Source organism: Danio rerio, chromosome 22 (assembly GCF_049306965.1).
Source record: "Danio rerio strain Tuebingen ecotype United States chromosome 22, GRCz12tu, whole genome shotgun sequence".
Lineage (NCBI taxonomy): Eukaryota > Metazoa > Chordata > Actinopteri > Cypriniformes > Danionidae > Danio > Danio rerio.
Window position 1 is genome coordinate 361,308 of NC_133197.1, and position 26,193 is coordinate 387,500.

Sequence of the window (26,193 nt, forward strand, 5' to 3'; positions counted from 1 at the left end):
AAATTCCCACTGGTGGTTTTATGAACGTGATTCAATAATCAGAATTATCTTTCATTTCAAAAACTAAACAAACAAGATGGTTGAGAAAACAGCGGTGATCAGATAATGAAGACGCTTCCACATGTCGATAGATTGAAATTAACCCGTTATGATTGGTCCATTATGATTGGCGCAGGGTTAGTATAGACTGGAGTGTACTTTAGTTTAATTACGGTAAACTGTGGAGTATAGCAGTGTAATATACCCTACAGCTGTAGACAACTACACTACTGACTCATTTGTTTATATTACTATAGTTGTTGTGTTACCATAGCAACTGTAGAATCTCCACAGCAGATCAGTCACTATAGTTGTTGTGTTACCATAGCAACTGTAGAATCACCACAACAGATCAAGTACTATAGTTGTTGTGTTACCATAGCAACTGTAGAATCTCCACAGCAGATCAGTCACTATAGTTGTTGTGTTACCATAGCAACTGTAGAATCGCCACAACAGATCAAGTACTATAGTTGTTGTGTTACCAGAGATGTATAAAGTACTAGAGACCCATACTTAAGTAAAAGTACAAGTGCTTTATCAAAAATTGACTTGAGTAGAAGTAGAAGTGCTCTTTAAGCACCATACTTAAGTGGAAGTACAAAAGTATTCAACATTTTTTGTACTTAAGTATTACAAGTAGTTTATTTCAAAATTTACTACTCAAGTACTGAAAGTAAAAGTACAAGTATTGTGTAATGTAGTTATTAAAGAAAGCAGTCAAAATACACTAATTGTTTTGTTTATTTTAAAAATCTTTTTGGGGTACTTGATTAAGCAGAACGAAAAGAAACATGGCTTATGATACTGTTTTTCTCTGTAAATAGTTTCTATGGTACAAGAGCTCACATCGTCAGGCCCTTTTACCAGAAAATCCCTTCACTGATGAGATAATTCAGCATGTTCACTCACATACATACTCTCTCTCTCTCTCTCTCTCTCTCTCTCTCTCTCACACACACACTGCCCTGCACACACCTAAATGTACACTCTCTCCCCACTCTCAGACATTCATACACTCTCACACACACAGTTCTCTCTCTCTCTCTCTCTCTCTCTCTCTCTCTCACACACACTCATTTTTGTGAATTGTGGGGACATTACATAGGTTGCAATTGTTTTTACACTCTCTCTTACACACACACACACGCACACACACACACACACACACAGACGCACACACAGGTACAATCACACTGTTGTTTTCCCTTACACATTATTCAGTCTCACTCACACACACACAAAGACACACTCACACTTTGGGAGTTTTAAAGTTTGATTGCTTTAAAATAAAAAGCTTTAAACTAAACAAGCAAACTAAATCCTGCTTCACAAATTCACTTGATTTTGATTTTATTGTAAAAAAAAAAAACAGGAAAATGTGTATATTACTGTGTTAAATGAAAATCTGAAATATTTTATGGCTTATGGCTATGATTTAGTACTAATTTTAATTTATTTTTATTATGTTTTTAATGAAATTGGTCTTACAGTTCATATTTTCTGTAGTATATTTATTAATTCTGGTACTTTTACCATAAACCAACATCTCAACCATTTGGTAGAGGCTGATATTTTAGAAATAATGTGATGTGTTGAATAAAAATGCACTGATTGTGTTAACTAGCGACATTTGGAGTTAAGAAATGCAATCAAAAAAGAAATTCTATTGCTTTTGTCTTGGTGTGACAGTTAAAGGGGTTTTGTAATAAAATTTTGTCCTTTAATACAGCAGTCAGAAATACGAACTGTGCCCTTAATTTTACCTGCTCAAAGAAAACACTTCCTGGATGTATCAAACAAAACTCAGCAGAAGACAGCACGAGCATTTACAGCTAATAAACTCATGTCAATATTATCCCGCCTGCTTTTTGAGCGCTGACAGGCGGGTCTTACACGGCTATGATTGGTTATTGTCCTCAACAGAAAGGGCTTTAGAAATATAAGCGCTGTTCACCCATGGCGGGAAGAATACGCGTTTATCACAGGTAATAGACACAGTGGAGAAAACTTGGCACGCTCATGTCTGGATCCACAGCTTTAACAGCTAAGAAGAGAGGAAAAGTTACCTTACAAACTGGCCAGCGGGTCAAATGTCCAAAGTGAGAGAGCGAGAGATAGGCAGAGGTGAAGTTTTACAACGTTTCTCCCTAATAGTACACTAGCGGCTGGTATGCTGTGCCGCCTCGCCCTCGCGCCTCCGTCCTTAGCTATAGTATTGCGACATCGCGCATAGGAGATAAATGACGTCATCACGTAATAACCGGGTATGACCTATTACTGAACTGATATCGATCATTTTGACACCCCTAGTAACGAGTAACGATGCAGCACATAAAAAATCTATCGGAGTAAAAGTATTAAACTCATGTAAAATATGTACTTAAGTAAAAGTGGAAGTAGGAGAAAAAAATAATACTCCAGTAAAGTACAGATACTGCCTTTTAGTACTTAAGTACAGTAGTGAAGTAGTTCTACTTCGTTACTATACATCTCTGTGTGTTACCATAGCAACTGTAGAATCTCCACAGCAGATCAGTCACTATAGTTGTTGTGTTACCATAGCAACTGTAGAATCACCACAGCAGATCAGTCACTATAATTGTTGTGTTACCATAGCAACTGTAGAATCGCCACAACAGATCAAGTACTATAGTTGTTGTGTTACCATAGCAACTGTAGAATCGCCACAACAGATCAAGTACTATAGTTGCGGTGTTACCATAGCAACTGTAGTATCACCACTGATTAATTGAAGTATTTTACTATAGTATGGTTCAAAAACACTGTATTATATGTATATATATATATATATATATATATATATATATATATATATATATATATATATATATATATATATATATATATATAATGAATTAATGAATTAACTGGGAGATGTCTTGTGCTGATTTCCTCAGTCCATAACAAAGCATTAAATCCAGACATGTGAACTAAAGAGGTGAAATAATGAAGCGCTCTCCTAAAACTGGAGTGAGGAGGGGTTTTCTGTGTGATCTGTTTCAGGATGATCAGCTCAGTGTGGTGGTGATGGTTGATGAACACTAGGTGGCAGCACACACACTCATCAGTGATCAAACTGAACTCTGCGCTCAACATGACTGACAGCACACACAGATCTGATGATGATCAGTCTCATTTACACTCAGCTGCACTATTAACCCTTTAAGAGACACACTATTGGGGCTAAAACTAAAAACAGGGTGCATGTTGTGCACGTAACTTTCCACTCAAGTCTTTATTGTTAATAAATGTGATTAAAATAATTGACTGATCACGTATACTTGTATTTAGAACTTTAACAGACTCCAGAATCTGACAGACTGATGAGCTGTAGGCTACAGTACAGTCGTCTGCAGTGTTGTTATGCCTGGATTTCTGAAACAGCCTTGCATTTACTAACACAGACTATATCCTGGAAGTGTCTGGAAGTAATTAGTGTTTCCCCCTGCAGTAGATGTCAGAAGAAAAGATGCTTTGTGGCTCAATGCATTAAAGTGTGTTTTTAAAAGACAGAACTCAGTAAACACATTACTGATGCGGTACACAACAGCCGAGCACATGTGGCCAAACACAAACAAGTGGTGTTAATGAAGTATTAATTGCTTCACCCAAAGGAGAAAAGCCGAATAATCTGCCCACACAGAATAAGCTCATTTCAGCTGGTCTTGAGAAAACTCAGTTAATCTTCACTCGTTTCTGAACACTAGACGATGTTTTGCTGCTCTAGAAAATGCTTCCTGATTTTATTGGACTAAAACAAGGCAAAACCGTTTTTTTGCAGTGTAAGTATCACACCGAACACAGTAGTGTGCTGCGCGTTTTAAGACTCTAGGCAACACTGAATCAGCTGTGTATTGTGCACGAGCGCTGCTGTCGATATTGTCATAATTGTAATATTCAATAATGTTTCGATATTCAGGAAGTCATACAGCTCAGAATGACTCGAAACAGCGTCCGCTAGTCTCTTGTCCATCTTTGAAAGTCTCTGTAGTCGACTTGACAACACAAACGCTGCTGTCCGTCAGTGGAGACCCCGCCTCTGCTTTCATTTGATTGGTCAATGACAAAAGACGTGACTGAAGGAGTGCACTGACAAAAAACAATGACATCTATCTATCTATCTATCTATCTATCTATCTATCTATCTATCTATCTATCTATCTATCCATCCATCCATCCATCCATCCATCCTTCCTTCCTTCCATCCATCCATCCATCCATCCATCCATCCATCCATCCATCCATCCTTCCTTCCTTCCATCCATCCATCCATCCATCCATCCATCCATCCATCCATCCATCCATCCATCCATCCATCCATCCATCCATCCTTCTATCTATCTATCTATCTATCTATCTATCTATCTATCTATCTATCTATCTATCTATCTATCTATCTATCTATCTATCTATCTATCTATCTATCTATCTATCCATCCATCCATCCATCCTTCCTTCCTTCCATCCATCCATCCATCCATCCATCCATCCATCCATCCATCCATCCATCCATCCATCCTTCTATCTATCTATCTATCTATCTATCTATCTATCTATCTATCTATCTATCTATCTATCTATCTATCTATCTATCTATCTATCTATCTATCTATCTATCTATCTATCCATCCATCCTTCTATCTATCTATCTATCTATCTATCTATCTATCTATCTATCTATCTATCTATCTATCTATCTATCTATCTATCTATCTATCTATCTATCTATCTATCTATCTATCTATCCATCCATCCTTCTATCTATCTATCTATCTATCTATCTATCTATCTATCTATCTATCTATCTATCTATCTATCTATCTATCTATCTATCTATCTATCTATCTATCTATCTATCTATCTATCCATCCATCCTTCTATCTATCTATCTATCTATCTATCTATCTATCTATCTATCTATCTATCTATCTATCTATCTATCTATCTATCTATCTATCTATCTATCTATCTATCTATCTATCTATCTATCTATCTATCTATCAGACTGGTGTGTGTTTTCGTAGCTGGTCTTTGTGTCTGTGTGCTGGAGAACTCTCTGGAAACTGAAGGCGATGGTCGGATCTGAGCAGATTCAAAGCTGTGATTGAGGCAAAAACAAGCTGTAATTGAGCTGCAGTAAAATGTCAGATGAGACGTCGATGTGTTTCCAGAACCGGACCCAGAACCAGACACATCCTATACCCCACAGTGAGCGTTAAACACAGGAGTGATGCACTTCTCAGACAATTACCAGCAGAGGAAATTAATCTCCAATAAGAGTTGAAGCACAAAGACAGAAAGACTTCCAGCGGGGATGAACAGATCCTCGGGCGAGAGAAGATTGTCAGTCTGTGCTGACGTAAAGAGACCTTTAGTGAGACGAGAAAATGGCAGAGTGGAAATAGTGGAGCGGCAGAGAGGAAAAAATGACATTTTCATTATTCCTTTCTTCAGCAGAGAGACAGAGAGAGAGAGAACAAAGCTGAGATCACTCAGGTTCAGACTTTAAGAACATTGAGCTTTAAATCTCACGCTGACAGACATTACCAGAGTCAAAACCAGCGGAGAGCATTGATTTCAGAGAGTGACGAGACTGGAGGAGACGTGACGGACAGAGATGGAGAGATGGAGATCTGACAGAGGTTAACAGCATGCAAACACCACCGCTAACACTCACTCAGGACCACTAGCTGTGTTTCAAAAGGGTCAGGAAACACCAGAACACGTGTTGAGCTGTTGACAGTCATATGTGTCCTGCGCTGCTATAAACACTGGTAGAATACATATGTTTCATCAACAAGTGAAAATTGGTTGTTTTTGCGTTACTTCCTTCAAATTCAGTCCTCCGGTTTGAATATAAATGTTGAAGCTGCGTCACGGCCATGAGTAAACTCCAGCGTGGAGACTGGATGTCATATATAGATCATGTATATAACACATATCCTGTATTGCTTCTTTATATCCACATATAAGCCCTATATGTACATACAAGATACGACTCCTATATAGCTCGTTGGCAACTGTCATACATGATGACTACACTGTAAAAAATATATCTGTAATTTTACAGTTCATAACAGTTTATACGGTTAAATACTGTAAAATAACGGTGTTAAATGAAAGAAATATACCATAAAATAACGGGCGTTAAATTACAGAAATATATAGTAAAATAACGGCCATTAAATTACAGAAACATACCGTAAAATAACGGCGTTAAATTACAGAAATATATAGTAAAATAACGGCCATTAAATTACAGAAACATACCGTAAAATAACGGCGTTAAATTACATAAATATATCGTAAAATAACGGATATTAAATTACAGAAATATACCGTAAAATAACGGCCATTAAATTACAGAAACATACCGTAAAATAACGGCGTTAAATTACAGAAATATATCGTAAAATAACGGATATTAAATTACAGAAATATACCGTAAAATAACGGCCATTAAATTACAGAAACATACCGTAAAATAACGGCGTTAAATTACAGAAATATACCGTAAAATAACGGATATTAAATTACAGAAATATATCGTAAAATAACGGCCGTTAAGTTACAGAAACATACCGTAAAATAACGGCCGTTAAGTTACAGAAATATACCGTAAAATAACGGCCGTTAAGTTACAGAAACATACCGTAAAATAACGGCGTTAAATTACAGAAATATATCGTTAAATAACGGATATTAAATTACAGAAATATACTGTAAAATAACGGCGTTAAATTACAGAAATATATCGTAAAATAACGGATATTAAATTATAGAAATATACCGTAAAATAACGGCCGTTAAGTTACAGAAATATACCGTAAAATAACGGCCGTTAAGTTACAGAAATATACCGTAAAATAACGGCCGTTAAGTTACAGAAACATACCGTAAAATAACGGCGTTAAATTACAGAAATATATAGTTAAATAACGGATATTAAATTACAGAAACATACCGTAAAATAACGGCGTTAAATTACAGAAATATACCGTAAAATAACGGATATTAAATTACAGAAATATATCGTAAAATAGCGGCCGTTAAGTTACAGAAATATACCGTAAAATAACGGCCGTTAAGTTACAGAAACATACCGTAAAATAACGGCATTAAATTACAGAAATATATCGTTAAATAACGGATATTAAATTACAGAAATATACCGTAAAATAACGGCGTTAAATTACAGAAATATATCGTAAAATAACGGATATTAAATTACAGAAATATACCGTAAAATAACGGCTGTTAAATTACAAATATATACCGTAAAATAACGGCCGTTAAATTACAGAAACATACCGTAAAATAACGGAAATTAAATTACAGAAATATACCGTAAAATAACGCCGTTAAATTACATAATATACCGTAAAATAACAGAAATGAAATTACAGAAATATAGCGTAAAATAACGGATATTAAATTATAGAAATATAGCTTAAAATAATGGATAATAAATTACAGAAATATGCTGTAAAATAACGGCCGTTACATTACAAAACATACCGTAAAATAACGGCCGTTAAATTACATATTATATCGTAAAATAACAGCTGTTAAATTACAGAAATATATCGTAAAATAACGGCTGTTAAATTATAGAAATATACCATAAAATAACGGCCATTGCATTACAGAAATATACCGTAAAATAACGGATATTAAATTACAAAAAATGTCCTTAAATTTAAATTTCTGGTAAATTTCTGTAATTTAATATCTGTTATTTTACGGTAAACTTCTGTGATTTAAAGACCGTTATTTTACTTTTTTTTCCTGGCACCCCAGCTGCCAGAAATAAACTGTAAAATTACAAAAAAAAATTTTGGAGTATCTCATATTTTCTATTATCAAGGCAATAGCTAAGAACAAGAAATTGATGTATGTGCGAACACTTGCCAATTACGTGATACAAATTTCATGTTATGCCAGATAGCATATGAATGTGGGCCACTTTAGGCAGTTATGCGGACTGGTGGTCTTCCTTCGGTCCAGACAAAATGAATGTGAGTCTGAAGTGGCCCACCTGTACACTGGCAAAGGAGGACCTAAGATTCAAATTCATATATGGGTCATTTACGGCAAAGATTTGGCACTTTTGGCAAAATAAAATCTAAATCTGAGCCTAACGTGGCCCATGTGGAAAAGGATCAATGTGGCCCAGATGATGGAGGTCAGATGTGGGCCACAGGTGGTATATGGCATAGTCATTTAAGGGTAATCTGGGTCTGAACCTAAAGTGGCAAATGTGGCCCAGTTATCTTAAGACATTTGTGGGTCACTTCAGTCAAATATTCGGCACCGTTAGCTCTGGCTGTCTGTGAGCTTAAAGCGGCCCAGAGAAAAAATGGTAAATGTGGCTCAGTTATCTTAAAACAAATGTGGGCCACTTTTGGCATATATTCGGTACCAAAAACTCAGCCGTTGTGCAGCCGTTAGCCTAAAGTGGCCCAGAGAAGATATGGCAAATGTGGCCCAGTTATGTATGATTGTAATCATTATAAGTGTAATCTATTGCAGGAGAAAACAGCTGAATGTGAGCAGCGCTCTGTGGTGTATCTGACGGAGAGACTGGAGTCCTGTCTGATCGTGATGCGGTCAATTTGTCTGCTTGTCTGTGAATTATTCTGCTGTGGACATCATGACAAACAACCACTGCAGTGCTGGAGTGTATAATCACACACACACACACACACACACACACACACACACACACACACACATTAATCACACACACACACACACACATTTCCATCGACACACTCTGTAAGCGGCTGACGAGCGGCCCGATGGCGGCGAGCTGTTAATCACAGCACAGAAACACATTAAAGAGGCGAAACTGCGACTTTAATCAGGATCCTGGCCATCAGCGACCTGCAATTTTCCAGCTGAAGAGAGCTGGCGGTGATAAGAGCTGGCGGCGGTCCTGTGATAAGAGCAGTGCATTATGGGAGAAGAGCTGTGTGGAGGGTCATTCAGATCATCGACTCTCACAGCGCAACGACCCAACCGGAGGATCAGCCTGCAGACACTCGCACATCACTGGGGATCTAATTAACAGCTCAGAATGACACACACACACAAACACACACACGCACATGCACACACACACACACATAAACACACACACACACACACACACACACACACACACACACACACACACAAACACACACACACACATACACATACACGATTTAAACACCATAGGAACCATATTCATCAAACTATCACTGATTTAAACACCGTAGGAACCATATTCAACAAACTATCACTGATTTAAACACCATAGGAACCATATTCAACAAACTATCACTGATTTAAACACCGTAGGAACCATATTCATCAAACTATCACTGATTTAAACACCATAGGAACCATATTCAACAAACTTTCACTGATTTAAACAACATAGGAACCATATTCAACAAACTATCAACAAACTTTCACTGATTTAAACACCATAGGAACCATATTCATCAAACTATCACTGATTTAAACACCATAGGAACCATATTCAACAAACTTTCACTGATTTAAACAACATAGGAACCATATTCAACAAACTATCACTGATTTAAACACCATAGGAACCATATTCATCAAACTATCACTGATTTAAACACCATAGGAACCATATTCAACAAACTATCACTGATTTAAACACCATAGGAACCATATTCAACAAACTTTCACTGATTTAAACAACATAGGAACCATATTCAACAAACTATCAACAAACTTTCACTGATTTAAAAACCATAGGAACCATATTCATCAAACTATGACTGATTTAAACACCATAGGAACCATATTCATCAAACTATGACTGATTTAAACACCATAGGAACTGTATTCAATACAATGTTTTTGTAACATTGTAACTGAATTTAAACAATGAAACAATTTAAGCTTTTAAGTGTTGTTTACTTTAGGATTGATCAAAATTAAGTAAGTTTGGAAAATACTTAAATCAAAAACAAAAATGTTCATATTTTTGACTCCAGTTGCTTGTTTTAAGCACAAATTTGCTTAAATTATCAAAAATTATGTGTAATTTCCCCATACAAGTGTGCTGATTTTCAAAATTTAGCAGGATCATCTTCCAGCAACAGTCGCTGAGCGCTGACCTCATCTGCATACATTTACATACACACTAATGTGCAGGGATCTGCGTTACTCTCATGAACAACACAAACACAAGAGATGTTTTATGCATCATCTTATAAGAAAGCGGGAACACTGGCTGATGCTGAATCTTGTAAACAACCTGTGAGTGTGTGTGTGTGTTTACTGAGCATCAGCTGTCAGGTCAAGTGGACACCGTCATGATGAAGATCTGCTCACACACAATAACACATCACCGTCAGCGAAGGAGAGAGCGTAATGAGAGTCACGCTGTCAGAGAGAAGAGAAAACACTCCAGCGGAGCGCCACAGAAACAGGCCACGTCTGCAGACCCACAGAAAAACATCCACACTGCGGAAACACACACTATACCGACATTAATGTGTGTGTGATCCAGAAGTTGCTGAGTGTTTTATTTCTGTATGTTGATGTGCTTTCAACTGAAACTGAATATTGAGTAGAGGGGCGGGGCTTTCTTTTTGCACATCATTCCCTCATAGCAAACTAACGGTAAGAGGGGCGTGGCTAAGAAAATTGTGTCTGAATCGTCAAACTGACAGCATCATAGAAGGAGCCAATCCAAACGCAAAGCAGATGCTCAGATCGAAGATTAATAAAACAAACATTGGATTAACGTGCACCTAAAATAACAATCATGTGCTAGCAACATAAACATTGTCCATTTAGATTTCACATGGACTTCAAGGATGGCTATACTGTCCAAAACACCATAGCAACACCATAGAAACAGCCCAAAAGACGTGGAAAGAAAGTTTACGAAGTGAAGAGTGGGGGAGGATCGGGGGAGAATGGAAGCGGGATGGGGGGTGCGCACGAACTGAAGAGTGGGGATCGGGTATGAAGATGATTGCGCGTTGGGTTCGGTGCGCATGAGGACTAAACCAAAAAGCTAGCCGCTTTTCTGGGAGACAATACGAGAGATGGGTCTGAAATACGGGAGACAAACGAAAAACGGTAAGCAGCAACTCCATAGCAACACCCTTGTTACTGTGCAAAAAACTATTGTGCATAGCAACACCACTGTAAGTGGTCAAAAAACACCATAGCAACAGCTCAGTTACAATAGAAAAAGCACAGCAACACCCCTGAAATTGCCTAAATGACAAAGAAACAGCATAGCAACACCCCTAAAACCGTACAAAACACCATAGCAGCGCCATAGCAACACCATCAAAACCATGCCAAACACCATAGCAGCGCCATAGTAACACCATCAAAACCATGCCAAACACCATAGCAGCGCCATAGCAACACCATCAAAACCATGCCAAACACCATAGCAGCGCCATAGTAACACCATCAAAACCATGGCAAACACCATAGCAGCGCCATAGCAACACCATCAAAACCATGGCAAACACCATAGCAGCGCCATAGCAACATCATCAAAACCATGCCAAACACCATAGCAGCGCCATAGCAACACCATCAAAACCATGCCAAACACCATAGCAGCGCCATAGCAACACCATCAAAACCATGCCAAACACCATAGCAGCGCCATAGCAACACCATCAAAACCATGCCAAACACCATAGCAGCGCCATAGCAACACCATCAAAACCATGCCAAACACCATAGCAGCGCCGTAGCAACACCATCAAAACCATGCCAAACACCATAGCAGCGCCATAGCAACAGCACTAAGAGTGGTCAAAACACTACAGCAATTCCATAGCAACAGCCTGGTCCCTACTGTGCATAGCAACATCACAGTAAGTGGTCAAAGAAATCCATAGCAACAGCATAGCAACACCAATAGAACTGTAAAAAACACCAGAGCAACACCACTGAAACAGCCCAATAAAACGCAGAAAATACATAGCAACAGCACTGAAACTGTACAAACCACCATAGCAACGCCATAGCAACACCACGAAACGGTACAAAACACCATAGCAATGCCTTAGCAACAGCCCTAAGACTGCTCAAAACACTACAGCAGCTCTATAGCAACACCAAAAAACTACTGTGCATAGCAACACCACTGCAATCAAACAAAACACCATAGCAACGCCATATCAACACCGCAAAACAGTACAAAACACTACAGCAATGCCAAAGCAACACCACGAAACGGTACAAAACACCATAGCAATGCCATAGCAACACCCTGGTTACTGTGCAAAAAAACTACTGTGCATAGCAACACCACTGTCACTGGTCAAAAACATCATAGCAACAGCACAGAAACAGCCCAGAACACCATAGCAACTCCCCGGTTACCGCTCTCAACTCATCATCATCGTTTTGTTTAGAGCCAATTCACTGTTTTCACAACTGAACAAATCACACACACACACACACACACACACACACACACACACACACACACACACACACACACACACACACACACAGACAGACAGACACACACACACACACACACACACACACACACACACAGACAGACACACACAGACACAGACACACACACACACACACACACACACACACACACACACACACACAGACACACACACACACACACACACACACAGACACACACACAGACAGACACACACACACACACACACACACACACACACACAGACACACACAGACACAGACACACACACACACACACACACACACACGCTGGTATTGATCTGCAGCTGTGGTCATTCAGTCTCAGTAATCCTCCACTGGAGAGTGTGTGTGTGTGTGTGTGTGTGTGTGTGTGTGTGTGTGTAATAGTCATGGAGAGCTCTTCTGACACACTGCAGAGAGACGCTCGTCTGCTCATTCACAGCACAACAGGAAACTTCAGCTGCTGTGTGTTCATACGGGCCCGTTCCCTGATCCAGCAGAACCCAATTATTAAACACAGGGGAACTTTCAGGACGTCACACACTCACTCACAGAGATCAGAACTCCCCCCCCCCTTCTCTCTCCGCAGACCCTCATTATTTATCATTACTTCAACTCTATCTCGTCCCATTACGTTGCCATGGTAAAGGTCCAGCTGGTGCCTGTTGTCATGGTGATAAAGTGCACAGGGGGTGGTGGGGGGGTCATATATTAGGAGTTTTGCATATGTAAATCACACGCTCCGGTTAAAGTGAGCCAGAGTTAATCAGTGGATCAACAGCAGGCGCACCTCCAGCGTTCACCTCATACCTGCCCAAACACACCCCTCTCACCCTCACAGGATCAACTCATGTGTTGAAGGCAATGTGAGCATCACGGTGTGCAGCGGGTACAACTGCCTCACAGCAAGAAGGTGGCTGGTTTGAGTCCCAGCTGGGTCAGTTTGTGTTTCTGTGTGGAGTTTGCATGTTCTCCCCGTGTTGGTGTGGGTTGGTGTGGGTGCTCCGGTTTCCCCCACAGTCCAAACACATGCGCTATAGGGGAACTGATCAACTACACTGGCCGTAGTGTATGAGTGTGTGTGTGAATGAGTGTGTATGGGTGTTTCCCAGTGATGGGTTGCAGCTGGAAGGGCATCGGCTGTGTAAAACACATGCTGGAATAGTTGGTGGTTCATTCCGTTGTGGCGACCCCTGATGAATAAAGGGACTCAGCTGAAAATGACTGAATGAATGACCCATGCTGGTTGACCGGATCTTCCCTCTCCACTGCTCCACATAGCAGGAATATCTCCGCACATCCTAAATTATTCAGTAGGAGATATTTTTTGCTGTTCCGGCTTTTGGGATGTGTCTGATCCACATGTCTGCGCTTCATCTTAATGCAGTCAAATGAAGTCCAGCACAGATTAGGTTTGAGTCGGTTTATTCACGTTAGACCAACACCAATCACACACAGCACTGACACCCACTCAGACTAGTACAGGTGCACTACACACCGAGGCTTTTTCCAAAACAAAGAACGTCTTATTGAGATGCTGCATTCAAGCTGCTGCAAGCCATGTTTGAAAAATGCAAATGTGGACTGATCAGCCAATCGGCATTGAGGGGCGTGGCCACTCTTGATGGGGGAGGGGTTTAGAGCACAACACACAGACATCACAGACAAAAGAGATAAAGAGGAATATACAGTGCTCGGCATGAAAGAGTACACGCCATATAGAAGAGGAACATTTCTCAAACCAGTGCATCTGATTGGGCTTTGATAACATTAAATTAAAGGTACATAGTTACTTTTAATTTAAAGAAATGAAGATTCTGCCTGGCCCTGGTCATAATTAATGAGCACACAATATGCACATTTATTAAAGGGGTGGTCCACTACGATATCATGTTAAACTTTAGTTGATGTGTACTGGGTTGAGCAGGGTTGAGCAGTGGGTAGCCCCATCGCCTCACAGCAAGAAGGTTACTGGTTCGAGTCCCGGCTGGGTCAGTTGGTGTTTCTGTGTGGAGTTTGCATGTTCTCCCCGTGTTGGCGTGGGTTTCCTCCACAGTCCAAACACATGCGCTATAGGGGAATTGGGTAAGCTGAATTGTTCGTAGTGCATGTGTGCGAATGAGTGTGTATGGATGTTTCCCAGTGATGGGTTGCAGCTGGAAGGCCATCCGCTGTGTATAAAATGTGCTGGATAAGTTGCCGGTTCATTCCGCTGTGGCAACATCAGATTAATAAAGGGACTAATCCAAAAAGAAAATGAATGAATGAATGAATGAATGTTGTGTATGTAGCTGTGTGGACATGAACAGCATCTCTGACTGTAAGTCGCTCACAGTTCAATGCAAAGGGAAATGTTTTACAGAGTTAGCTTAGCAAAGCCTACAGCGAACAAACTTTGGGGACTACAAAGCATTCAACAGGGCTAATGACATCACAAGGGTTATGATGAGCATTCACCACACGCACACACCCTGCGCAGCGGAGGGGTGTGGCCAGAGGCGCTGTAATGTTCTAGCAGAGAAAGCTAAAATTGCGTCCAAACGCTGCTATTCCCACAGAGCTTCTTCTGTTTCTGTATTTGGACTTCCAAAGGACACAACACAACGAGAGAAGAGCTTACAGTTTAATTAAATGATGTTCCAGAGAATTATAAAACAGGTATAGCTCTAGCATTTGACAAGGGAGAACTTCCAGAATCTCTCATTGTACCAAAACTATTTTTGAAATTATCCAAATTAAAAGTTTCACATAATAAAAATAATAATAAATATAATAATGATAATAATAATAATAATAATAATAATAAAATTAATATATAATAATATTATTATTATCCCCTCCCCCCATTTTTCATACCATATACAGGTGTTTATGAATTTATTATGCATCATATTGATTCATCAGGCCTTTTGGTAACTTCTTTTGCTCAAAACTATTTTAATTTTAGCTACAGATAAAGTTTCCCATAACATTTTAATAAGATAGAACATTTCAGGCAGTTTGTCTTTTGCACTAAACATTTTACAGTCTTTTTTATTTCACTAGTGAGAGGTGTATAGCTGTTTCAGTCCATTGTTCCTGCAAAGACACATCTTACACCTCTCACAGACGCATGTGAGAAGTAATTGCAAAGTTCTTTTGCCCTTTAGTACTTCCACATCTATCATTTTGTTTTGACAAATGTAGTACAAAAAATCCAAAAGCAAGGCAAGTTAAGGTGCTGTAATCATTTGGTAAGGAAATTAAATTGAGAAGTTTGGGGAGGGATGAGATGTAATTCTTTGCGATGTAATTCAACATGCGTAACGTAATTATACCTTTCACTACCTCATACTATTTCAGTTGTGTTCAGGACTGTGAAATGTATTTGTTTGAAGCACGTTGATGAGGAAAAAATATCTTTTATTTATTGATGGAAATAGTTTGGCAATAAAATTGGTTTTAGGGGGGGGGGCGCAAAAGTTAAAGCCGCAAGCCCATCAGTAAATGCGCAGTTGCACCCCTGTGCTCAGATGCTGTCAATAAATATGTAAGTTGGCTGTTTTTGTATGACGATTCTTCATCAATAAACAATAATAACCCGCAATATGTCTCATATTCAATTGACACTTTTAAGTACACTACTTGTTATTTTAATATACCATACAGTCATTTTTGGCCAGTATCGGATCGGTATCGCCGATACTTGCCTTCATTTTACATGGTATGGGATTGGATAGAAAACCAGTGATATCGCACATCACTACTGAGTAGCTGTGTATCATCCAAGTAAGATATGTGAAAACATAACCTGATTTTCTACAAGTGCAGCATGAGCACATACTGCTTAGCATCTTATAAACACAACTAAGCCTTAAATATACACTCTGGACCACCCCTTAAAAACAAATGTGCACAAAAATAAGTAGGATAAACTTTTTATCCGGTAAGAGAAACTGCATAAATCCAGAAATTAAATGCTGCATGTGCATGTGATATGGGGGAAATGATGATATGCATGCGTCTGGGGGAATATGCATGGATTCATGGGTCTACGCATGTGTTTTTGGTCATATGCAATCAATTGCGCATATATACATGGTTCTGTGGGCTTATACATCTGTTGTTTGGTGTATTTACATGTTTTTGTAGGGGCATTATTTATATGTTTGAGAGAGTTATATATAGCTTATGGGTGTTAGCATGCATTTGCAGGCCTGTTTTTGTTGACGTATATGATGTGTTTGTGGTTATATATATATTGCTGTATATACAGTATATATAATCAGGTGAAGTCAGAATTATTAGCCCTTTTGTTAAATTTATGTTCTTTAATATTTTTCCACCAATTTCTGTTAAACTGAAAGTAAAACACATTTCTGCACATAATAGTGTTAATAACTCATCTCTAATCACTGATTTATTTCCTCTTCATCATGATGACAGTGAATAATATTAGACTAGATATTCTTCAAGACACTAGTGTTCAGCTTAAAGTGGCATGTAAAGGCTTCACTAGGGTAATTAGGGTAAAGTTAGGGTAATTAGGCAAGTCATTGTATAACAGTGGTTTGTTCTGGAGACAATCCAACACTAATATTGCTGAAGGGGCCAATAATATTGACCTTAAAATGAGTTTAAAACTATTAAACACTGCTTTTATTCTAGCCCAAATAAAACAAATCAGACTTTCTCTAGAAGAACAAATATTAGAGGAAACACTGTGAACAACTCCTGAATCTGTTCAACATCATCTGGGAAATATTTGATAAAGAAACTCACAGGAGGGCCAATAATTCTGACTTGCAAATGCGTCAATAGAACAAAAGCAGTCATAGAATAATGAAAATACACTGGTAACACAGTCTGAAGAGCGTCTCTTTAGTTCCGTGGATTGTTTTACATGATTGTGTTTCTGCAGATTTACAGTAGCGCTGTCCTGTGACATCGCTCGCCCTTTGACCCCTCACAGGTCACCTGAGATTGGTGGGCGTGTCAGTCAAACCCAGGCGTGGAAGTCCTGCCTCCAGCCCAAGCCCCTCCCTTGGTAACGAGCTCCAGTGATTGGCTGAAAATATAAAAGAAGGTGGAGCCGTCTGAGAAGAGCGCAGAAGGTTGCTGCGGCAATCACGACCAGTGGTGACATCATGACAAAGCCCAGGATGATGAGGGCGGAGCAACTGTTGTCGTCAAGGTAACTGCAGAGAGGAGCAGGAGAAGCCACAACCTGTTGAGCAAACCCAGCCAGCATCAGTATCCTGCGGGTGTTGATGGAGATATATACACCTTCATATATAAAAGTATACACTACCTGACTAAAGTCTTGTGATCTATTCAAGATTTAGCAACAGAAAGAATAAACTGACTTCTAGTTGTTGATTTGGTGTCAGAAGTGTCTCTGTGAAAGGTGAAGGCCTCTAGATTTTGCTGATTTGAGCTCAATAAATCTGATCATGTCTCGATGTTGACTGATTTGATGAGGACAGTGCGGTCTGACTCTGCTCAGACTAAAGTGTCATCACTGAACAGAAATAATGTCCAGTATAGAATATAAAGTCCTGCTGCAGTGGAGACAGAATGAATATTGTGTCTGACTCCATCATGAGCTTGGAGGACTGCATCCATACATCTCTGACATGACTCACATCACTGATTAATAAAGTCATCTGGAATGAAGAAGAAAGCTTCAGCAGGATCCCAGAGTTCATCAAGAGTCTCTGTGTTCATCTTCAACACCTCCTCCTTCATCAGCTCAGTAATGTTGATGTCTGGTGACTGGGCTGGCCAATCCTGGAGCACTCTCTGCTTTCAGGAGCTTTGATGTGGAGGCTGAAGTATGAGCAGGAGCGCTATCCTGCTGGAGAATTGTCCCTCTCCTGTGGTTTGTAATGTAATGGGCAGCACAGATGTCTTGATACCTCAGGCTGTTGATGTTGATCATCCACTCTGCAGATCTCTCGCACACCCCCACACTGAATGAACCCCAAACCATGACTTCTCCTTCACCAAACTTGACTGATTTCTGTGAGAATCTTGGTCCATGCTGGTTCCAGTAGTTCTTCTGCAGTATTGGTGATGATGCAGATCAGCAGATGATCCAGCAGAGAAATCCACCTTCTGACACTTTTACACATCATCAACCAGAAGACCAGATACTACAGTATCTGCTGCTCTTACAACTGAGATCCTGACTTTTGTCAGGTGGTGTGTATCTATCTATCTATCTATCTATCTATCTATCTATCTATCTATCTATATATATATATATATATATATATATATATATATATATATATATATATATATATATATCTATCTATCTATATATATATATATATATATATATATATATATATATATATATATATATATATATAATTTAATTTTTTAAAGTTGTACATGTTTTAAGAGTGTTATTGAATGTATGTTTGTGTTTGTGTTTGTGGGTGTGTTTTAGTGTTAATGAGGTATATTTTTGAGTATATGGATGTATTTTTGTGGACATCAAGGTTATTTTAGTAAAACTACAAAATAAAGATTAAAACTAGCGGTCAAAAATTACGAATATATATAAAAATAATAATAAAAAGTTTTCTCAACTGAAAAACAAATTACAATAAATAAAGATCTAAAAGTAAACTAAACTAAACTGAAACCATAAAACCCTAATTAGCAAAAATAAATAATCGTTTTCAGAATTAATAAGCAACTCATTCTGTGGTGAAACAATTGACCTGCAAAAATCTGTAACGCTTTTAGAGACAAACACATCTTTTCTTAATATGCATAAACAAGTGTTCTTTATTAAGTTCTGTTTTTGCTAAAAATGTAAATCAAACATGTTTAATCCCATTTACAGTATGATCTTTAGCATGAATTCTGAATTTGTACTTTTACTCGTTTAATTTGTCTGGTTTTGGATTCACTACAATTACTAAAACTAAAATTGAAAATATGAAAAACAAACAGAAATCTGTCCACAAAATGAAAACTAAACCAATAAAACCACTACTTATTATTTCATTACATTACCATTTAAAACTATAACCTTGTTAGGCATATTTTCGTGTTTGCGGGTGTTTGTGGCCATGTTTGTGGTTATGTTTAGGCTGTTATGATTGTATGCATGTGGGTATATGAGTGTAAGTACCCGCGAGTGGCACAGAAACCCAGCGTACAGCAGCAGGGCGGCGGGCAGCAGGACGAGGCCAAACACCAGGAACATCAGACACACACACACCACCAGCAGCAGCAGGTTCCACAGCAGCAGGACCAGTGTCCATATCACACACCCGCAGCAGCCCCGCCGGGGGCCCCAGACCCCACCGTCACACTGAGCTGGAGGCGGCGGCAGCATCCGGATCCCGTCGCCCACGTCAAACTCTTCATCACCTCCACCATCATCCAAAAGCACTGCCATTCCACACATACTAAACACACACACACACACACACACACACACATTTTCCTATTGCTTTTTATTTACATTTTTTAGGCAGAGCAAAAGTATATATATATATATATATATATATATATATATATATATATATATATATATATATATATATATAACATTAAAGGGTGTTTGGATGAATCTTTTTACACTATAAATATTTGCGGACTACACACAATTAAATGGATTTGAGTCAGAAATGTCAAAACTATTATTTTCTGCCTGAACAGGCGCAGAAGATCAAATATAATCTTCTTTGGATGAAAACATCAAAACTATAACAATAAAGCTGTTATCTGTGACAGTAGAAGAGAGATGATGAGTAACAGGTCGCGGATACTAAATCAGAAATGATTCAATCAAACCAGATATAAAACAGACAAGCAAATGAGACAGATGGAGAGAAAAGGATGAGGTGACTGTGGGTTCATGGAAATCTTAATACATTACAACACACAATACACCACTCAGAGATGTTTACTAGGGCGTTACCTGACTAAAAGTCAACACAAGATTAAAACAGACAGTCTGTCATAAATAATTGGATTTCACTAAGATGTATTGCATATAAATCACATTTCACGTATGTTATAACCTGAGGAGGTCATTTAAGCAATCAACTAATTAATTGACTGTTAAACTCTTAATCATTATCTAGTACAAATAACTTTGTGGTTGGAACAGAGCTGAATAAACACGAGCGCATTTTTCGCGCGCTTCACTTCAGACGCCGTTTGGCGCGTTTCGAATTAACGGTTTTTCTGAAAATCGCCTCAGCCTCGCAGATGCCCGACAAACTACTGAAACACTGCGTTAAAGTCTGTTTGTTCACGGACATCCGTGTCACCGAGACGACGAGGAACAAATATTACTAACGGAACTCGATAAAAGCATGGCAATGTACGGGATAACAGGTGAGTTTGCAATGTCTTACCTGCCGTGGAGCCGCGGTGATTTTATCCGTTAACCAGAGGATTCAAACATCATACACACACACACACACACACAGAGAGAGAGAGAGAGAGAGAGAGAGAGAGAGGAGACGGGGGTCTATCTGAGGACATGGGATGGATCGCAGGATACAGAACTGAACACAAAAAGGTGCACATTTTCTTCCAACACTCTTCTACAATATCATATTAGCTACTATTATATATATTGTTTTTTATTTATTTAAATACTTTCTAAAGTGTACTATAAATTCACTTATTGTTAAATGTTGTAGCATTCATTAGCAAAGATAATCAGTAACGATTCTATAATAGTAAACAACACTATATTAATAATCACTATAGTATTTGTACTGTTGTTTACCATTTTAAACTTTGTTAAAAATCAAAAGTGTCCATTCATCTTTATAATCTCCCAAATATAATGAGGGATTAGATGTGGTCCCGGAGAAACAAAACAAAATAAACATAATGAGGATAAAACTCTTTTGCTTGAAGATAATTATCAGCAGAAAACTCGCGACTTTCCTTTCAGTCGTGACTTTCTAAGCTGGAAATGTATTGCTAACAGCGGAAGCTAATTAGCGCTGATCACATTTTATCCAATGCAATTTAGTGTGTGTAAGCACTTGTTAAGAAGCTGCTTGACAGAAAATGCACCTCATTTAGCCGCTTTGTAGGCTAGCCTAGCTATCAGCCCAATGGCTAATAATAGGAAAATAAGCTGAAATATGAAAGGTGTTAACTTCTAGAGCTGTTTTGTAGTTATAGTGAAATAAAGTATGGCTATATAACAACATTTAACAAAAACAACAACAAAAAAAGCATTTTCAGCTCCCAGCAACATTTGTCATGCTGAAGTGATTAATCACAGATGTTGATAATGAAACTGATGAGCTTCATTTATTCCCAGAGTTCTGTGCAGCAGAGATAAAGCAACAGATCCGCTCGGCTCATCAGGGAGGGACTGATAGCGAGACTGGAAACAAGTCATGGCGGGTAATTAATTCATGTTTAATTTAATTTTTAAAAAGAAAGAATCAGTATTTCAAAGAAACACACATGTGCTCTCAGCGCCATCTGCTGGCCAAATCACACCACTCAGAAATCTGGATTTATGTGCTTCATGTATGGAAGATATGGCTGGGAGATGACCAGCTTGACCAGCCTAGCCAACATCATATTTAGCCCTACCAGCCTGGAAATGGCCAAAACCCCTCTAAAAGCAGGCATAGGGTGGTTGAAGCTGTGTTTTTTTAGCAGGGATAACTTTAATCAAAAACACAAAAAAATGCAAAAATGTTTGTGGATGTTAATGTTATTTTAAAAGTTGTTTTAAAGTTGGCGATCGCATAACATGAGTGTGTTTCTTGGCTTTATAACGCACTCACACTGTCACACAACCTATGTTTTTCTGAAAATTAGTTCTCTTGTTTCTCTTCTGGACTGAATGGGCATCATGTGACCCGTTTCAGAGACTAGACACACACACACATACACGTGCACACAAACACTCTTTCTCTCTCACACACACACACACACACAGAAACAAACACTCTCTCTCACACAAATACACACACAACCACTTTCCGCTGTCCCTGATGGTTACCATGGCGAACACAGTGGCCGAACACTTGATGGCCTTTTCATCTAAAAATCACTGTACAGATGACGGACAGTCAGACTGCGCCACAGTGCTCTAGTTCACATTCATTCATTCATTTTCCTTCAGCTTAGTGCCTCATTTAACAGGGGTCACCAAAGCGAAATGAACCGCCAACTATTCCTGCAAAGGATTTCCCACAGCAGATGCCCTTTCAACTGCAATCCAGTACTGGGAAACACCCATTCACAGTCATTCGCGCACACAAACACACACATTCATACACCACGGCCAGTGTAGTTGATCAGTTTCCCTATAGCGCATGTGTTTGGACTGTGGGGGAAACCGGAGCACCCAGAGAAAACCCACGCCAACAAGGGGAGAACATGCAAACTCCACATAGGAACGACAGGACTCAAACCAGCAACCTTCTCGCTGTGAGGTCACTGAGGCACCGTGTCTCCCTCGGAGGATTATATAAAATTATACAGAATCTTAACACACATCTATTATCACTCAATACTCTCGTCTCGCTCACGGCAGAATTAAGACATGATTTCCAGCAGAGTTGCTTGGAAATGCTGTTTATTGTGAAAGTGCTTTATGAACACAACAGGAGCATGTGCCTAATATGAAACACTCTCGGTTTAGAATCATAAAGGTCTGTAATAAAGAGGTCATTTCTGGCATTAGAAGATTTTCATGATTTATTGTGATTAAAGGACATTACATAGGTGAAACTGTGGTTGTACGTGTTCCTGTGTGGATTGTGTGTGTGTGTGTGTTTGATCAGTTGTTGTGTTTCCATCCAAGGATGTGAATTAGATTTATGCGCAATACTGGAATATTGCATAAAATATTTAGATTAAAGAGCCCCTGTTATGTGTGTTTGAAGATGATCTTATTAGAGGGTTAGAGCGTTACATCTAAATGTGCGCCATGTTTAAAACTATTGATTCTTTAACGAAAGAGTCGACTCAGAGTCGAATGAATGAATTGTGTTGGGTTCGGATCTTTTGCTTGAACGTGTCGACGTCGATTCAACACATTAACAAATATGTAGTTCCGGTAATACGTGAACGCGCCTTTCTCTTTATTCATTCGGCTCTCACATACTCTGTGTGCTACTACATAGCCGACCTACTGAAATTAAACTACATAAAAGACCAAGACCAAACGCAATGATTGTGGTGAATGCTGTAACTTTTGGAGGCGTGAGATGGGAGCACAGACAGATGCTCAAGACTATACAAGAATAATACTGAAGCACTGTGATTATGAACTGCAAACCATCATTACTGACACAAAGACCCTCACACACACATTTATATCTGCAGACTAACATTACTGACACAAAGACCCTCACACACACATTTATATCTGCAGACCAACATTAATGACACAAAGACCCTCACACACACATTTATATCTGCAGACCAACATTAATAACACAAAGACCCTCACACACACATTTATATCTGCACACCAACATTAATGACACAAAGACCCTCACACACACATTTATATCTGCAGACCATCATTACTGACACAAAGACCCTCACACACACATTTATATCTGCAGACCAACATTAATAACACAAAGACCCTCACACACACATTTATATCTGCACACCAACATTAATGACACAAAGACCCTCACACACACATTTATATCTGCAGACCAACATTAATGACACAAAGACCCTCACACACACATTTATATCTGCAGACCAACATTAATGACACAAAGACCCTCACACACACATTTATATCTGCAGACCAACATTAATGACACAAAGACCCTCACACACACATTTATATCTGCAGACCAACATTAATGACACAAAGACCCTCACACACACATTTATATCTGCAGACCAACATTAATGACACAAAGACCCTCACACACACATTTATATCTGCACACCAACATTAATGACGCAAAGACCCTCACACACACATTTATATCTGCAGACCAACATTAATGACTCAAAGACCCTCACACACACATTTATATCTGCAGACCAACATTAATGACTCAAAGACCCTCACACACACATTTATATCTGCAGACCAACATTAATGACACAAAGACCCTCACACACACATTTATATCTGCACACCAACATTTTCACAAAGACCCTCACACACACATTTATATCTTCAGACCAACATTGTCACAAAGACTCACACACACACATTTATATCTGCAGACCAACATTAATGACGCAAAGACCCTCACACACACATTTATATCTGCAGACCAACATTAATGACACAAAGACCCTCACACACACATTTATATCTGCAGACCAACATTAATGACTCAAAGACCCTCACACACACATTTATATCTGCAGACCAACATTAATGACTCAAAGACCCTCACACACACATTTATATCTGCAGACCAACATTAATGACACAAAGACCCTCACACACACATTTATATCTGCAGACCAACATTAATGACACAAAGACCCTCACACACACATTTATATCTGCAGACCAACATTAATGACACAAAGACCCTCACACACACATTTATATCTTCACACCAACATTTTCACAAAGACCCTCACACACACATTTATATCTTCAGACCAACATTAATGACACAAAGACCCTCACACACACATTTATATCTGCAGACCAACATTGTCACAAAGACTCTCACACACACATTTATATCTGCAGACCAACATTAATGACTCAAAGACCCTCACACACACATTTATATCTGCAGACCAACATTAATGACACAAAGACCCTCACACACACATTTATATCTGCAGACCAACATTAATGACACAAAGACCCTCACACACACATTTATATCTTCACACCAACATTTTCACAAAGACCCTCACACACACATTTATATCTTCAGACCAACATTAATGACACAAAGACCCTCACACACACATTTATATCTGCAGACCAACATTGTCACAAAGACTCTCACACACACATTTATATCTGCAGACCAACATTAATGACACAAAGACCCTCACACACACATTTATATCTGCAGACCAACATTAATGACTCAAAGACCCTCACACACACATTTATATCTGCAGACCAACATTAATGACACAAAGACTCTCACACACACATTTATATCTGCACACCAACATTTTCACAAAGACCCTCACACACACATTTATATCTTCAGACCAACATTGTCACAAAGACTCTCACACACACATTTATATCTTCAGACCAACATTGTCACAAAGACTCTCACACACACACACATTTATTAGCATCTGTCAAACACTAAATCACACAGACTGATGAGTTTACTTACTACAGCTGTATACAGCAGAGTTTATTCCTTATCAGACAAATGTTTATCCAAGTCTAATCGTTTTTAATGTGTATTTCCATTAATATTGTATGCAATATTCCACAATGTGCATAAAATAGAAACAAAGCTAGTAATATATAGTTGCAAATGTGAGCGCATTTATTCTTGAAGTATTGATTAGTGTTGTGAGGAAAGTGCTTTAGGAAGAGGGAGAGTGTTATTCAGTAGGCTGTGTAAAGCATGTGCGTGTGTGTGTGTGTTTCACCCAGCCTCGGGCGCGTGCATGTCTAAATGTGCGTCTGCATCTCTTTGGTCTGCTTGCATGTGAGCGTGCTGGGGGTGTGTGTGTGTGGCATCGGGC

The 26,193-nt window shown here is 38.9% G+C and overlaps 2 protein-coding genes and 1 long non-coding RNA gene across 4 annotated transcripts in view; 1 reads left to right on the forward strand and 2 right to left on the reverse strand.

Moving 5' to 3' along the window:
* Window positions 1-17,364: 17,364 nt before the first annotated feature.
* On the reverse strand, window positions 17,365-20,988 carry tmem88bl (transmembrane protein 88b-like). The gene is made up of 3 exons (NM_001433728.1): window positions 20,901-20,988; window positions 19,664-19,943; window positions 17,365-17,740 (listed from the first exon to the last, which is right to left on the reverse strand). Exons 2-3 carry the CDS (start codon window positions 19,940-19,942, stop codon window positions 17,513-17,515), a joined length of 507 nt encoding a protein of 168 aa, NP_001420657.1. The 5' UTR covers window position 19,943; window positions 20,901-20,988; the 3' UTR covers window positions 17,365-17,512.
* Window positions 20,687-26,193, forward strand: part of LOC141380114 (uncharacterized) — an 8,867-nt gene continuing 3,360 nt past the window's right edge. The window contains exons 1-2 of the long non-coding RNA XR_012397577.1: window positions 20,687-21,067; window positions 21,830-21,915. This is a non-coding gene — a long non-coding RNA (uncharacterized lncRNA). The remainder of the gene's footprint in view (window positions 21,068-21,829; window positions 21,916-26,193) is intronic.
* nbl1 (NBL1, DAN family BMP antagonist) overlaps window positions 23,088-26,193 on the reverse strand; it is a 13,024-nt gene continuing 9,918 nt past the window's right edge. Inside the window, exons 4-5 of one of the 2 annotated variants that reach the window (XR_012397344.1) lie at window positions 25,096-26,193; window positions 23,088-25,050 (exon numbers count right to left, since the gene is read on the reverse strand). The exon at window positions 25,096-26,193 is cut by the window's right edge and continues 161 nt beyond it. Coding sequence is in view for 1 of the 2 variants with exons in the window: in NM_207097.1 (NP_996980.1) it covers window positions 26,094-26,193 (100 nt within the window). In the remaining variant the exon portion in view is untranslated. 2 annotated transcript variants of the gene reach the window in all.

What these genes read in the sequence shown, in the direction of transcription:
- tmem88bl (NM_001433728.1), bottom strand. Translation starts at nt 19,942, where the DNA reads ATGTGTGGAATGGCAGTGCTTTTGGATGATGGTGGAGGTGATGAAGAG. An exon ending in GGTTTCTGTGCCACTCGCGG is followed by an intron (nt 17,741 to 19,663) that starts GTACTTACACTC and finishes TTTGCTCAACAG; the next exon opens with GTTGTGGCTTCTCCTGCTCC.